This window comes from Solanum stenotomum, chromosome 12 (genome assembly GCF_019186545.1).
Source record: "Solanum stenotomum isolate F172 chromosome 12, ASM1918654v1, whole genome shotgun sequence".
Lineage (NCBI taxonomy): Eukaryota > Viridiplantae > Streptophyta > Magnoliopsida > Solanales > Solanaceae > Solanum > Solanum stenotomum.
In genome coordinates, this window is record NC_064293.1 from 45,595,788 (window position 1) to 45,608,637 (window position 12,850).

At 36.9% G+C, this 12,850-nt stretch overlaps 2 protein-coding genes across 3 annotated transcripts; one reads left to right on the plus strand and one right to left on the minus strand.

The window, feature by feature from the left end:
* The first annotated feature begins 1,507 nt into the window (after nucleotides 1-1,507).
* LOC125848758 (uncharacterized) lies at nucleotides 1,508-8,736 on the plus strand. Of its 2 annotated transcripts, none has more exons than XM_049528682.1 (14): nucleotides 1,508-1,664; nucleotides 1,819-1,967; nucleotides 2,049-2,138; nucleotides 4,151-4,216; nucleotides 4,395-4,460; nucleotides 4,730-4,815; nucleotides 4,909-4,954; nucleotides 5,061-5,115; nucleotides 6,263-6,343; nucleotides 6,459-6,596; nucleotides 6,717-6,862; nucleotides 6,967-7,071; nucleotides 7,623-7,775; nucleotides 8,379-8,736. In XM_049528682.1, exons 2-14 carry the CDS (start codon nucleotides 1,947-1,949, stop codon nucleotides 8,439-8,441), a joined length of 1,116 nt encoding a protein of 371 aa, XP_049384639.1. In that variant the 5' UTR covers nucleotides 1,508-1,664; nucleotides 1,819-1,946; the 3' UTR covers nucleotides 8,442-8,736. The 2 variants fall into 2 exon arrangements, with proteins under 2 accessions (XP_049384639.1, XP_049384640.1); XM_049528683.1 differs by having other exon boundaries at nucleotides 6,720-6,862.
* A 422-nt stretch (nucleotides 8,737-9,158) lies between these two features.
* Nucleotides 9,159-12,533, minus strand: LOC125848756 (uncharacterized). The gene is made up of 5 exons (XM_049528681.1): nucleotides 12,345-12,533; nucleotides 11,029-11,642; nucleotides 9,995-10,304; nucleotides 9,613-9,694; nucleotides 9,159-9,524 (listed from the first exon to the last, which is right to left on the minus strand). Exons 2-5 carry the CDS (start codon nucleotides 11,573-11,575, stop codon nucleotides 9,327-9,329), a joined length of 1,137 nt encoding a protein of 378 aa, XP_049384638.1. The 5' UTR covers nucleotides 11,576-11,642; nucleotides 12,345-12,533; the 3' UTR covers nucleotides 9,159-9,326.
* Nucleotides 12,534-12,850: the final 317 nt, after the last annotated feature.

Here is a 12,850-nt window from a genome sequence, read left to right on the forward strand (position 1 = left end):
TTATATTAATATATACAACAAAATTTGAACTCATTTGGCAAGCGTCATGATTGTCCATTGAAGCTTTAGTAATAATGTATTTATTGATCTATAAATCTGATCAAATTTTTTGTTTTATCTTTAACCATTTTTTATTTGGTAAACAAAGGTAAAATCGCATAGTCTATTGAATATTAATAATTGTGTTACTTGTACTCTTTTGTGATGTTTGATAGTTGAGGCTATAACTTTTTTTTAAATGGTAGAATACGTTGTTGAAATTACATATATTTATATAAAAATAAAAGCATCCTCTTCAAAATAGAATTGAAAACATTTTTAAAAAAATATTAATCTCATAGAAAATTTCAAAATTAATCTCATATAAAGTTTGCTAACATATATATTATTAATAAAAAAAAATTTGGCAAACAATGTGAATATATCTATTAACAAAAAAGCCACTTACATTATGTGAGAACCACCCTTCATTCCCTCTATGTAGGATGGAGGGTTGCCTCAATCAAAACAGAAAAGCAAACTAGTTACATAATTTGTGCCAACAACTCCTACATCTAAGTGCTCTTTTTGTATTCTTATACATTTCTATCCTCACTTCAAGTTCACGTATTACATTCCCCACTATATCAACATATTGAATACTTGTTCCTTTGAATTGTTTCCAATTCCTTGCTTTCCAAATGTGGTATATCATGGCTTCCCATAGGGCTGCTATCACTTCCTTCTTGAACTTTTTCCAATGCTTCTTTTTGATCATCTCCAAAGTAGTACTCAAGTCTATTGTAGGCAGGGGAGTGTTAGTCCAACTTAGGAGTGTTGTCCTCACCCTTGTGGCATATTCACAGTCAACAAACAACTGCTTATTTATTTCCAGTACTGCCTCTTGACATAGGTAGCAAACAATTATTTCAACTTGTATATTCACATGTATCAACCTTTCTTTTGTAAGTAGACGCTTTTGTGTTGCAAGCCACATGATAAATCTTTGCCTTGACAGTGATACAGAGTTTCAAATTACATATATATTATTATTTAACAACATATGACTAAACTTTCTCAATAGCAACAAGTATTATTCAACTAGCAATATTGAAGAATTCTTCAATACCTTTATTAGGATTTTTAAATTATATATTTATAAATTCGTTGTGAATATTATAACCTCGTATCATAAATAACTGAACAATATTTATGTCCATAATTCATACACACATTTATAAATGACTTTAAAAAATGCATTTTAATTAACGATAATATGACACATGCTTCCACAAATAATGGAGAGGTGGTCGTAATTTTTTAAATTAAAAGAGAGATTATTGTTGCAAAAATCAAACTTAAGAATATATTTAATATTATCCCAAAAATAACGGTGAGACAATTTCCCTCAAGACAATATTTCATATTTAATATTATCTCCAAAAATAATGGCGAGACAATTTCCATTGAGGGATTATATATCAATGCGCGAAGGGTTATAATTGTAATTTTAATAAAAGCCTTGGCCGTGAAGGGATTATATATATTATTATATAAAAAACACGGGACAGATAAGAGCAGTGGCTTGGGGTTTGAAGGAGCTGAGCGGCGCGAGGAAGAGCGAGCGAGCCGAGCGGAGCGGAGTGAGAGAGCGAATTAGGGTTTTGGTAATCGGAATCAAGAAGGTCAGTGGAGCGCGTAAATCTAATTTAGTACTCGTTGTGATTTTAATTTCTTTGGTATCTGAAGATCTTAGAGAAATTGGTGAGTTTGTTCTGAAATATGATGATGATGATGATATTTGTGTGTGAGAAAGAGGTGTGTGTCTGTTACCTGCAGGAAGAATCATCGTGTGTGAGCGATTCATTTATAGAGAGAGGTGTGGTGAGATCGCGAGAGCGAGTTGAGTGTATATCCAACGATTTCCACTCTCCGCTAATCAATTTGTCAGACAAGTTTTTGTTACCATGTCGGAGAGGAAGCTTGTGGTAAGTTTTGGTTTCTTTCTTGATTTTCAAGGCATGTTTTTCTTTGATGTAATCTTAATGTGATTGCTTCTTGATTTTTAGGTTTTAGGCATCCCATGGGACGTGGATACAGAAGGTCTAAGGGAATATATGATCAAATATGGAGACTTGGAGGACTGTATTGTGATGAAGGTCAGTATTCGCAGCTACTTTGACTTTTATGATATGCATTGTTTCAGATATACTGTAGTTCCAAAGACTTTCATGACCTAACTGGGTGCAGTCTTGTTTTTAGTGTTGAAAATGCTGTTTCTTTTTTGTTTGTTAATTGTGCTTATATCAGAAATTGAGATATCAAATCTGGGTTACAGAAGGTTATATATTTATGGTCTGGTGCACAGCTTGCAGCTTTTAGTGCATAGCTTTCTTGTGAAAAAATTAGGGCTGTTATATCATGTATGGTGAAACAAAAACATAAGGATTTCTATTGCCCCAAACTCTGTTCTAGTTGTTGTTAGGAAAAGGTTGTTGCTTCACTACTTGGAAAATTTAGCAGAACTATCCACTTAAGAGATGTCACTTTTGGAATTCAACCAAGAACGTGTCCCAAACTGGTTTATTTCTTGAGAACTCACTGGTGAGCACACAAGAACTGGGTCTCAGAAGAAAATCTTGTCTAGTAGATTCAAGTGCATTGGGTTCTTTCCTGATAAGGTAAACTAGTGTTCTCAAGGGCGATCGCCTTTGGCCAGAGGCGAGCCGAAGGCTTTGCGCCTATTTACTGGCAAGGCGTGGCGACCTCGCAAAGGCGATCAATGGCGAGAAATGACTAGTGGTGACGTGGCACCGTTGTTGCGTTTTTATTTAGTTTTTTGAAAAAGACAAACGTGCTTAATAATTAAATGGCAATATTAGGGTTTTTAAAAACAGACGGGACTCACGACTCTCTTCTTCAATTTTCTCTTTTAACACGCGACTCTCTTCTTCAATTTTCTCTTTTAACACGCTACTCTCTTCTTCAATTTTCTCTTTTAACACGTGACTCTCTTCTCCTCAGCTTCAGCCTTTAGGTACGTCTTCTTCTTCTTTCTCCTCTGCTTTGCAGCTTCTCTTCTTCCACAGTAAGCGTTTTTTTTTGCTTCTTCTTCTTCTTCTCTTCTTTTTTCTGGTAGGTCAATGTGCACAGCTTCCTATTACTCTGTTAGTCATTCCTCTATTCTTATTTTATGGTCTGTTTTTTTATATTTGCAGACTGCAAATCTGCCTTTTTAAAAAAAAAAATCTATGTCCTATTTCAATTTCTGTCCAACTCAACTTAGTCATTCAAGTTCTTGAGTTCTAGTATTGTTTGTCAATTGTCTCATGAATCATTGAGTCATTCAAGTTCTATGGTTAGTTTTTGAATTGAAATATTTGCTAATATGTTATTGCTTTTGAGATTTTGGTTATTTATATATGCATTAACTATTTTCAGTTTTTGATATTAATTGGCGCCTCAATTCGAAAAGGCGAGCACCTCGCCGCGTGGCGAGGCAGGCCCTTGTCGCCTTTTGCCATCTAAAACACTGGGTAAACTAAAGTATTCATCATCCCCATGGAGGTGCTTATATCAATGTTTACAGTTGCAGAAGGCCTTCTGGATTTCTGAAGGAATATAGTGCTCCAAGGACCAATTTTTTCCTCTTCTTGATAATAGATTAACTGCCTTAACTTGCAATCCATCCCAATTTTTGTGGTACTCTTTCCTTTCTAGTCATTCTTTAAAAATGACATTTTTCCATAATAGTAACAATTTAACTTTAAGCTACCAATTTTACCCCTAATGAGATGAATTATAAACCCACAAAAATCTATAGCTTTTATTAGACCACAAGTTCCAAAAGGTTTCTTAAATTCCGTGTCCAATCTAATACCTTCACATAAATTGGGACGGAGGGAGTACCAAACATTGCCATGTTTGTGTATTTTGATTGTGGCGTGTTTTCCCAATCATTTTGTTGCTTGCTTTCCTAACAATTTTAAACATAAAATCAACAGTGTATCTGGAGATTGATCTCTTTTACTAATTTCCCAAAAGTGTGCTGTCTAGTTTATTTAGCTATTATATATTTGCATTTTAGTGCTTTGAAAGTTAATGTGCTTTCTGGCGCAAAATTTCTTATCATCTTCTTGAAGAAGACTAACGAGTATTGATCTTCATCTAGGAACGTGCTACTGGTCGTTCTCGTGGATTCGGCTATGTCACATTTGCTACAGTTGAGGATGCTAAGGTGATTTTGGTTTTAATTTGGTTTTCATGTCATTGTTGCAATCATATTTGCATACTACTCTCAAGTAAAACTTTCTTACATTTTATGGCCTTGTTCTTTGTCCTTGGTAGAGCTTATTTATGATTTTGTGGTTTTTTTGCGAACTTGATTCATATACTTGTGGATTTGTATGATGCAGAATGCATTGTCTAAGGAGCACTTTCTTGGAAACAGAATGCTAGAAGTGAAAGTGGCGACACCGAAGGTGCACTGCTCTTACACTTCATGAAAAAACTTTCTTTGTTACTTTAGTATTTCATCCAATGCGGCGCCATTACTATCTAGGCCAACTATTAATATATTGCAGTGGCTTGAGTTGATTAAAATGGAAAGGTTATCATGGTTTTATATTGATTTCTTCATTTGGTTGGACATGAAAATTGCATTTTAACAAGTGAAAGCCCATTTTTATAATCATTGTGCCTCTAAATACTTTGTAAGGTCTAATACTGATGCTACAATTTTTTTTGGCAGGAGGAGATGAGGGCTCCTGCAAAGAAAGTGACCAGGATTTTCGTTGCTAGGATTCCTCCGTCTGTGTCTGAAGCTACTTTCAGAGGGTATTTGTGAAGGATTGCTTTGTTAAGATTATTTCTAGCTGGTTGGTTGTTTCATTATTAGAATTTAATAGCTTATTTGATTTTCTTTTGCAGTTATTTTGAGAAGTACGGTGAAATAACAGATCTATACATGCCAAAGGTTCCCCTGTCTCTTTGCGACATTATTACTTCATATATGTGCTGTCTTGTTCTGGCATTAAATTATAGGATTCATGATGTACTAATTAATCTTACCCAATCTGTAGGATCCATCTACCAAGGGACATCGTGGAATTGGGTTTATTACTTTTGCAAATGCTGGTATGTCTCCCATCCTAAATTTTTGCAGTTATTTTCTCTATTTTCCAGGAATTGTATCTTGTAGGAACTGTGTTTGGGAAAATCCCATGTATCCATCTTATATTTCAGGGAGGGAAAGCATGGAGTGTCGTAGTTGCAATATTTCTCTCTGAATCTATCTGCAGTGCATTCACTCTGACAAGCGCTCAATTAGTGCAGTTAATTTTTAAAATCTGGATCAATCAGTTTACCTTGATTCAGCATAAATTCTTTTAATTGTTATAGATATGAAGATCTTCAACCTTTATGCATTAATCCATTACTCCAAGAAGTTCACTTTCCTGATATTGAAACATTTTTTGTCATTTTGGAATAAACAGCTCACTGGTCAGGTGTTTAACCCGTCACCCTAAAACGGTAAAAAAAAAACAATTAGGAGATCAACAATTTTTCCATTAATTCCACACTCGGTATATTGCCTTTCGGGGTGCTTACTTTGAGCCGGATCATGGGATGATGAGAAATGAATTTGACATTGGAAGAGTTTCTACTGTAGATCAGCAACTTTTCTGATTTGATCTCAGCCTTGATTCTTCCTCTCGTTATTCTGTGTCAATTTGTATACCCCCACCCCATCCGGAACTGTTCCACTGGCAGTCTAGTTATATATTCTAGGTATTTTGACTTACATATGCATCTTGTTAAGAATATAATTAACTAATAAGCTTAAGCTTTTAGATGAGATGGTCACACACTTCAACATGAGCAGGCAGAGGTCCTGAGATCGAATCTCACCGCCACCCAATTCAAAAAGAATTTTCACGTGCTTGGCCCATGAAAAAGAATCAGGCCCACACCCTATATAATTAACTAATAAAAGTGTGTTCTCTCTATAAAACTTAAGCTTATAGATGAGATGGTCACACACTTCAACACATCTTATCACCTTTAAACAGTCTTGTAATTGTGCTTTGTCTCAGATGAATGAGTTTCGGTTAATTTTGTCTAGGGATGTGGTAGTACCACCTTGTTTTTATTTTTTCACCCAGATAGAGGCAGGGAAGTCTCCTACATGCATGCTTATCATTGTCTTCTGCAGACTGCAGTTTCTAGTCAGTTTTGTAATGATTTTCCTTTGAATTGAGTCACTTTTGGTTTCTTTACCCAGAATCAGTTGATGATCTGATGAGTGACACCCACGAACTGGGAGGTTCCACAATTGTGGTTGACCGAGCAACACCCAAGGCAAGTTATGCATAACCGAACTTTGATGCATCTCCAGTGTTATTCCAGATGTCATTGAATTTCACATGTTCTGTGATGGTTCATTAAAATTTACATTTTCTGCTGATGATTCTAGGAAGAAGATTTCAGACCTGTTAGTCGGATGTCTCAGGGTGGAGGAGGATATGGTGCATATAATGCATATATGAGTGCAACTACTAGATATGGTGCGCTTGGTGCTCCCACCTTATATGATCATCCTAGTTCTATGTATGGAAGTAAGTAAGCAACAATGAACAGTAAATAATGACAAATATATCTTAAGCATGACACACCATCAATCATGCCTCTTATTTGACACAATTTTTGTACTAAGAGAATTTAATTACATAAATCAGGAGGAGGAGGAGGTGGAGGATTTCCATCTCGTGGCAGCATGGGCCAGAAGATCTTTGTTGGTCGACTACCTCAAGAGGCAACAACTGAAGATCTTCGCCAGTATTTTGGTAGATTTGGCCGTGTTTTAGATGTATATGTCCCAAAGGTAAAAATTCTCTTATTTTATTTCTTTTTGGGTAACAGATCTCGTCTCAAGTAACTTAGTAAATTGTATAATTCTGTTATGATGGCGATGCTTATCTCCTGTAGGATCCAAGAAGACCAGGGCACAGAGGGTTCGGTTTTGTCACATTTGCTGATGATGGTGTTGCAGATCGTGTTTCTCGAAGGCCTCATGAGATATGTGGACAACAGGTATTTGTTGGGATTCCAAGGAAAAGATATTTCTTTATCTTTTGTATCTCCACCCCCCAATGAAATCTGTAGACCTTGAAGTGTCAGTTGACCAGATTTTGAAATGAGACCATGGATGAGGAAAATCCATGACCTGACGACCAAATGTGGGGGAAATTCTTGTCCACTCTAGAGCCACTTGATGGATGATATCTTAAAACTCCCTGGCTATTGCCTAGGATGTTCTGTTGGCATTATAAGATTGTTTGAAAGGTTAACTGTTTTTTGCAAAATTTAAATCTGTTGAAACTTACCTGGCCATTAACCTGGATGTACTGCAATGCGGCCAATAGAACATTGTTCTGAAGATGATAAAGTTATAACTGTTTGCTTGGCAAACCAAAATATATACATTAATGTGAAGTTGGCCTTTTGGGAGTTTGAAAAACCTGCTGAATTTTGCCCTCCTAAATGTAAAGCAGCTTGGGTTACCCTTTTGGCTTCACTAATATCAGTGACCTTTCATGTTATGCTATGAGGAGTCTAATTCCTAGTTCTACCTTGCTTTTTAGGTTGCAATCGATTCTGCTACTCCCCTTGATGATGCTGGTCCAAGTAATAATTACATGATGGATCCTCCTCCTCCTGCTCCTGAAGCATATGGGGGATATGGTGGTCCTATGCGTACTTATGGAAGGATGTATGGGGGCCTAGATTATGATGATGTAAGTATTTGAACCTTACTTAGCCAGTCAAATAACTTCTGTTGTCTTATCTTTAACTTTGACTTCCACGATAGAATTGCTTTTATATTGTTAAACATTTATTGCCATGGAAAGGCACTGTTCCACCTTGACTTTTTCTTTGGGTGATTTTGAACTTTCAATCCTCCCCTCTCCTGCCAGAAAAATGGTCAATAACTGACCTTCCCGAGTCTTTCAGCTGTGGTTCTGACTTCTGCCTGGACAATAATTCAATTTGCTCTCTTTATCTGACTGACCTAAGCATGACAATGCAATGTGATGCTTTTTATGTGAATGAAAGAACGCACTCATCTTTATGGCATCTTCCTATCGTTTCAGTGCAGTAATTTCAACTAAAAGGAGAATTTTTTCTATTTTCATATTTATTTACCATCCTCAAAAAGACAACAATGTATTATCATGCTCATCATACCTCTTTCTGTTCTGTTTTTTTCTCCAAGTTTGTGTCACATGGATATTATAGCCTTAAACTTATGACCAGCCTGTTATTGTTAGTCCTTAATTGAATAGATGAAAATTCTGGTGATAACCTGTAAATATGTGATTTTCTTCTGGTTCTGACAGTGGGGTTACGGCCTGGGTGGTGGGAGACCTTCAAGATCAGATATGAGATACAGGCCCTACTAGCTGGCCTGGTTGGATAGGAGGCGTTCAAGATCAGATATGAGATTCAGGCCCTAGTAGCTTTGTGTTGCAGGAGGTCAGAGGCTGTCTGAATTTCCAATGGGTGACAACATAGATGTCATATTTATCTCAGCTTATATTAGGTGGACATCATAATACATGTGCTACTGATAATTTAATTGAAGAACCAGTGCTGATGGATTGTGCAATTCACTTCATGCTTGATCCTTTGTATTAAACGTATTGAAGAAACAAAGAACGGGTGTTAATTCCATATCCAGAAGTATAAACATAGTAGTGAAGCAACATAACCAATTGGGTATGTTTTTGTACTTAAAAGCTAGATTTTTTTTTGGAAATCCATTCTGAAAGATGAATGGTTGCCTGGATTTATGTTTGTGGAAGTCGGAAATTTAATACCCCCAAAATGTTTGCCTAATTAATGAGTAGTTGGTTGTGCAAAGAAGTAAAATGAAGTTTTTAAATACACTGATTGCTGTCAAAAATCTGCATTATTGGGATTGGAATACTGAAATCTGTCGAATAAAAGATTTCCAGCTTTTCTCGATTATACTTAGGTTGGACTGGTGTTCTAGTAAGGGATATGACTAGAACATGCTGCATTTTATGAGTTGTGTACCATAACCAGTCTAGTCTGTCTTGGCATTTGTATTCTTTCTGGGTATTGTGGAGATATCAGATGTATAGAATTCCACCAGACACAGTGATAAGGCCTGAATACTACATAGCCAACAAGTAGGTCGAATACTGCATAAAGCAGTCAGTAATGAGTTGTGTGTTCCTTTAGATCACCAATAACAGCTGACGCTCTAGATTTGACAAGAACCTACAAATATTACTTTAGAACGCCTCGTGCCTGTACATAAATTAAGGGATACGGCAAACAAAGCAACTGCCAAATGATGCAATCTTGAAATACTCCCGAAACGGAATGATTCTGTGGGAATCCCTTCGAGGCTGACTTTCCGAAGTTGCACGTCTCATATCTTGGGCCTTCACCTGAGCATGTCTAAGCTTGTTCAGAATCTTATCCATGGATGCTGACCTCCTCTTTTCTAGTTTCATCTGAAATGCAAATAATATATTAAGTCTTTTTTATGCTTCTCCTATTCTTTCAAACAAGTACAAGTGTCTGGATATATGTCCAACGGACCTCAAGCTTTTGGATTTCTGCTTCTGCTTTGGCCTTCTGCAAGTTCTCCCAAGCAGCGATCCTGGCTTCCTCTCTTTGCGACCTTCACAAAATGATGAGGAAAGACAACCGTTATTCATATATAGTATTTTTGCTCCTTGACAAATGCACCTACTATAGGTATACATATGTATTGCCAAAAGAATGTTCATCAATCTTTTATTTGGGAATCTAGCAGTGAGGTGAAGGCTGTGTATTTCGTCCAAATAGTTTCTACAAACTTGTGGAGGTACACATAAGGGCATACCAGTTCCCTTGAAAATGTGGAAAATTTGTATGGAAGGACAAGATAGCTGCACTAGCAAACATAAGAAGCAAAAACAAGCCGGAAATGCATGCTTACTTTGACATACTCTTTGCTCCATCTGCAACATCCCACGGTGAAATAGGCTCACTCACGTCTGGTAATTCTTTCTTGGGTTTCCTCACCCGGCGTTTCCGAGATAGCCCTGAAATTGTGGCTCCTTTGTCAACCTGAACGTCTCTAATCTCGACTTTAGTAGCATGCTGCTTGCTCTGCTCCACTCCAGGAGGGATTGAAGATGACCTTTCTTGGGGAGAAGTATGTGTACTGCTATCAGAGCTCATTTGTGTTGCCATATCTCTCCTCAAAACTCCACAGGAAACAGAATCTGGCTCCTTCGTATCATCATCTGTTCATCAACAACAATACAATATCATTAAATTATAGTGGTGCACTTTACTGAAAACATATCTCTCTCTCAACACCTTGCGTGTTATGTGATTTCACAATATCGTTTCATAACTGAACAATGGCCTTTTGCTGGTAAATTTAATGCTTAACAAACTTCAAACAAATGATGGAAACGAGGAAAGGACTGAGTGTAGTTAAGAAGCATGATTAATGTCAAAATTTAAAGATGAACCAACACTACTTGCAATCCTAGCATAACAAGATGTTTATTCATCTAAATCAGTTATACAATTAATTGCATACTGCTTTTTCATCCATCATAGCACATAAGTATAGATTCATATGACAGAAACTCCTGAACGCTTAGATCTTGTGTTACATGAGATATTGTCATCATCACTTGCTAAAACTTATGAAGACAGTTACTTGACTATCCATGTATCAGCTATTAGTTATTCCCGATCCCAATTCTTTAATCTGCTGGCTACTTCCTCCTTTCAAGTGTCGAGACTCTAATAGCTAAGTTGACTTAAATTAATTTAAACCTGATATAGAGACAGTAGGACCATTGAGACCTTCTTTTGCAAGAACTAAAGATGCTATTGCTAATGCTGTCTGACAACAAATTAAGATTCAACAGAATTAGGCTAATGCAGAAGACTCGCGCTATGACAGCCAGTACAAAGCAGGCAAATTATCTGCAAACGGGAAGAAATGCATACCTAGAGAGCTTGGTACTGAAGATTCACTGAACAAATCTGACAGACCGGGAGCACTAGTTGCTCGAGCCATACTATTCTGAGCATATAGACCACCAGAGTTTCCACCAGCACCATAATGAATGGATACTCCATCAGGCACCAGCACACCAGTAGTAAATGGTGAATTTGCAATGAAGTTACTTATACCTCCACTTTCTAGGACTGGTACAGAGGGCGAATAGTTTGGTAAGTACATTAGGCCAGGTGCCCCAAGCGGTCCACTTTTTGACTTGGGGCCCCTGTAGGTTTGCGCGTTTGGACCATAACTTGACACTGGGCTAGTAATCCACCTTTCAGCATCATCCCATTTTGAAGGCACTGTCCTTCCACTATTGAAAGGCATCAATGCAGTGGTACTAATATGCCTCCTGCCACTGTTAGTCGGCAACGGGACTCGTTCGGAACTCCATCCCTTCTGAAATCCTCTAACATTATTATCTCCATATTCTGGTGTTGCTGGGCTTGTATATAAACCCGAATTCCTCAAGGAAGTAGAATTCTGCTTCATGATTCTCAATAATGGCAAAATGCATGCCACATTCTTGCTTCCCTTGTTAAATCTTGGAACAATAACCCTATCCAATTGGGTAAAAAATTAGAGACCATAAATCCAAACTAGGCATTTTACTATCACACCACCACTGTATATCCAAAATTAAGAAATGTTACCCAGGAATATCCTCATTTTGTCTTGAACAACACAGAATTACTCTCAAGAAAGCTATAAAGATACTTGAATCTTGAAATTTGTGGTCAATTTTGGCAATTAAGTAATTTAGAGGTTACAGTCTTCACAAGTCAGGACCACTGGAAAAGTTGTAATGGCCAATATTGCCAGTAGTGGAACAAATTTATTACTAGTAGATTCAAAAGAAAATAGACACATGAACAATTTTTTATTTCGCCTCTTATTAGCTCAGTTAGTTGGTTGACTACCTGCTTGGCGAGGGTTTGATTCTAAACTTGTAATCCCCTCCCCTTTTCCCCTCAATTTAATAAACACAAAACTTTACAGAGAAGGACGATTTCAATCCCCTAAATTTAATTAAGAGCATCTTCCGTCCTCAGAAGGTCAGAGCAAGAAGTACAAAGAACCAATCAGCAAGAAAGTTGGTTATTCCTATTACCATTTATGTACCTCTATTACACAAAGTTAAAAAGGAAAAAAGTGCATGTTGCAGGACCCCTAAAAAGGATGAGAAAAGGGGGAGAAGCAAAAAGCACAACAAGTTTCAAACTTTTAAAGCAAATAAATGTTGATTAAGTGAACCTTTTACCTTTAACTACTACTAATGCAGAAGAGTTCAGCTTTTACCAATTTGTGTTGTGGTGCTCACAGCTGATTAGTGTGAATCTTTGGTTACAGAGTGTGAAGAAAGGTATTGGTAGTGACATCCGAAACAATAATTTAATGCCCAGAGAGAGAGAGAGAGAGAAACAGAAAAGGAATAAACAAATGGGAAAAGGGTCACCTAGTGTGAAAAAAATCAAAAAACTTAGTAATAATGTATATTATGGGATGTTTGATGATTGGCCCTACAGGTAGCACGAAGGCTGCGGGTTCATTTGAATCTCCTTCGCTAAAAATTACATTGTTTAAACCCTCTACTTATTATTGATGTAATATATCACAAATACAAAATATTACAGTTGAAAATAAAAATGACAAAAATGAATAAACAAATTTTTAGATTGAAGCACATATATCTCGCTCTCTTTAAGGAGATTCAAGCCCACTGCGGCATAATCTACACCGATCCAGCAGTGATACTCTTGACTTGTC

Bases quoted from the DNA above. Each gene is read 5' to 3' on its own strand.
- LOC125848756 (XM_049528681.1), bottom strand. From the start codon at position 11,575: ATGAAGCAGAATTCTACTTCCTTGAGGAATTCGGGTTTATATACAAGC. The intron at 10,305-11,028 runs GTATGCATTTCT...GTTGATGAACAG, and splicing joins TTCAGTACCAAGCTCTCTAG to ATGATGATACGAAGGAGCCA. The intron at 9,695-9,994 runs GTAAGCATGCAT...CATTTTGTGAAG, and splicing joins GGAGCAAAGAGTATGTCAAA to GTCGCAAAGAGAGGAAGCCA.
- LOC125848758 (XM_049528682.1), top strand. From the start codon at position 1,947: ATGTCGGAGAGGAAGCTTGTG. The intron at 2,139-4,150 runs GTCAGTATTCGC...ATCTTCATCTAG, and splicing joins AGGACTGTATTGTGATGAAG to GAACGTGCTACTGGTCGTTC. The intron at 6,344-6,458 runs GTTATGCATAAC...GATTCTAGGAAG, and splicing joins CCGAGCAACACCCAAGGCAA to AAGATTTCAGACCTGTTAGT.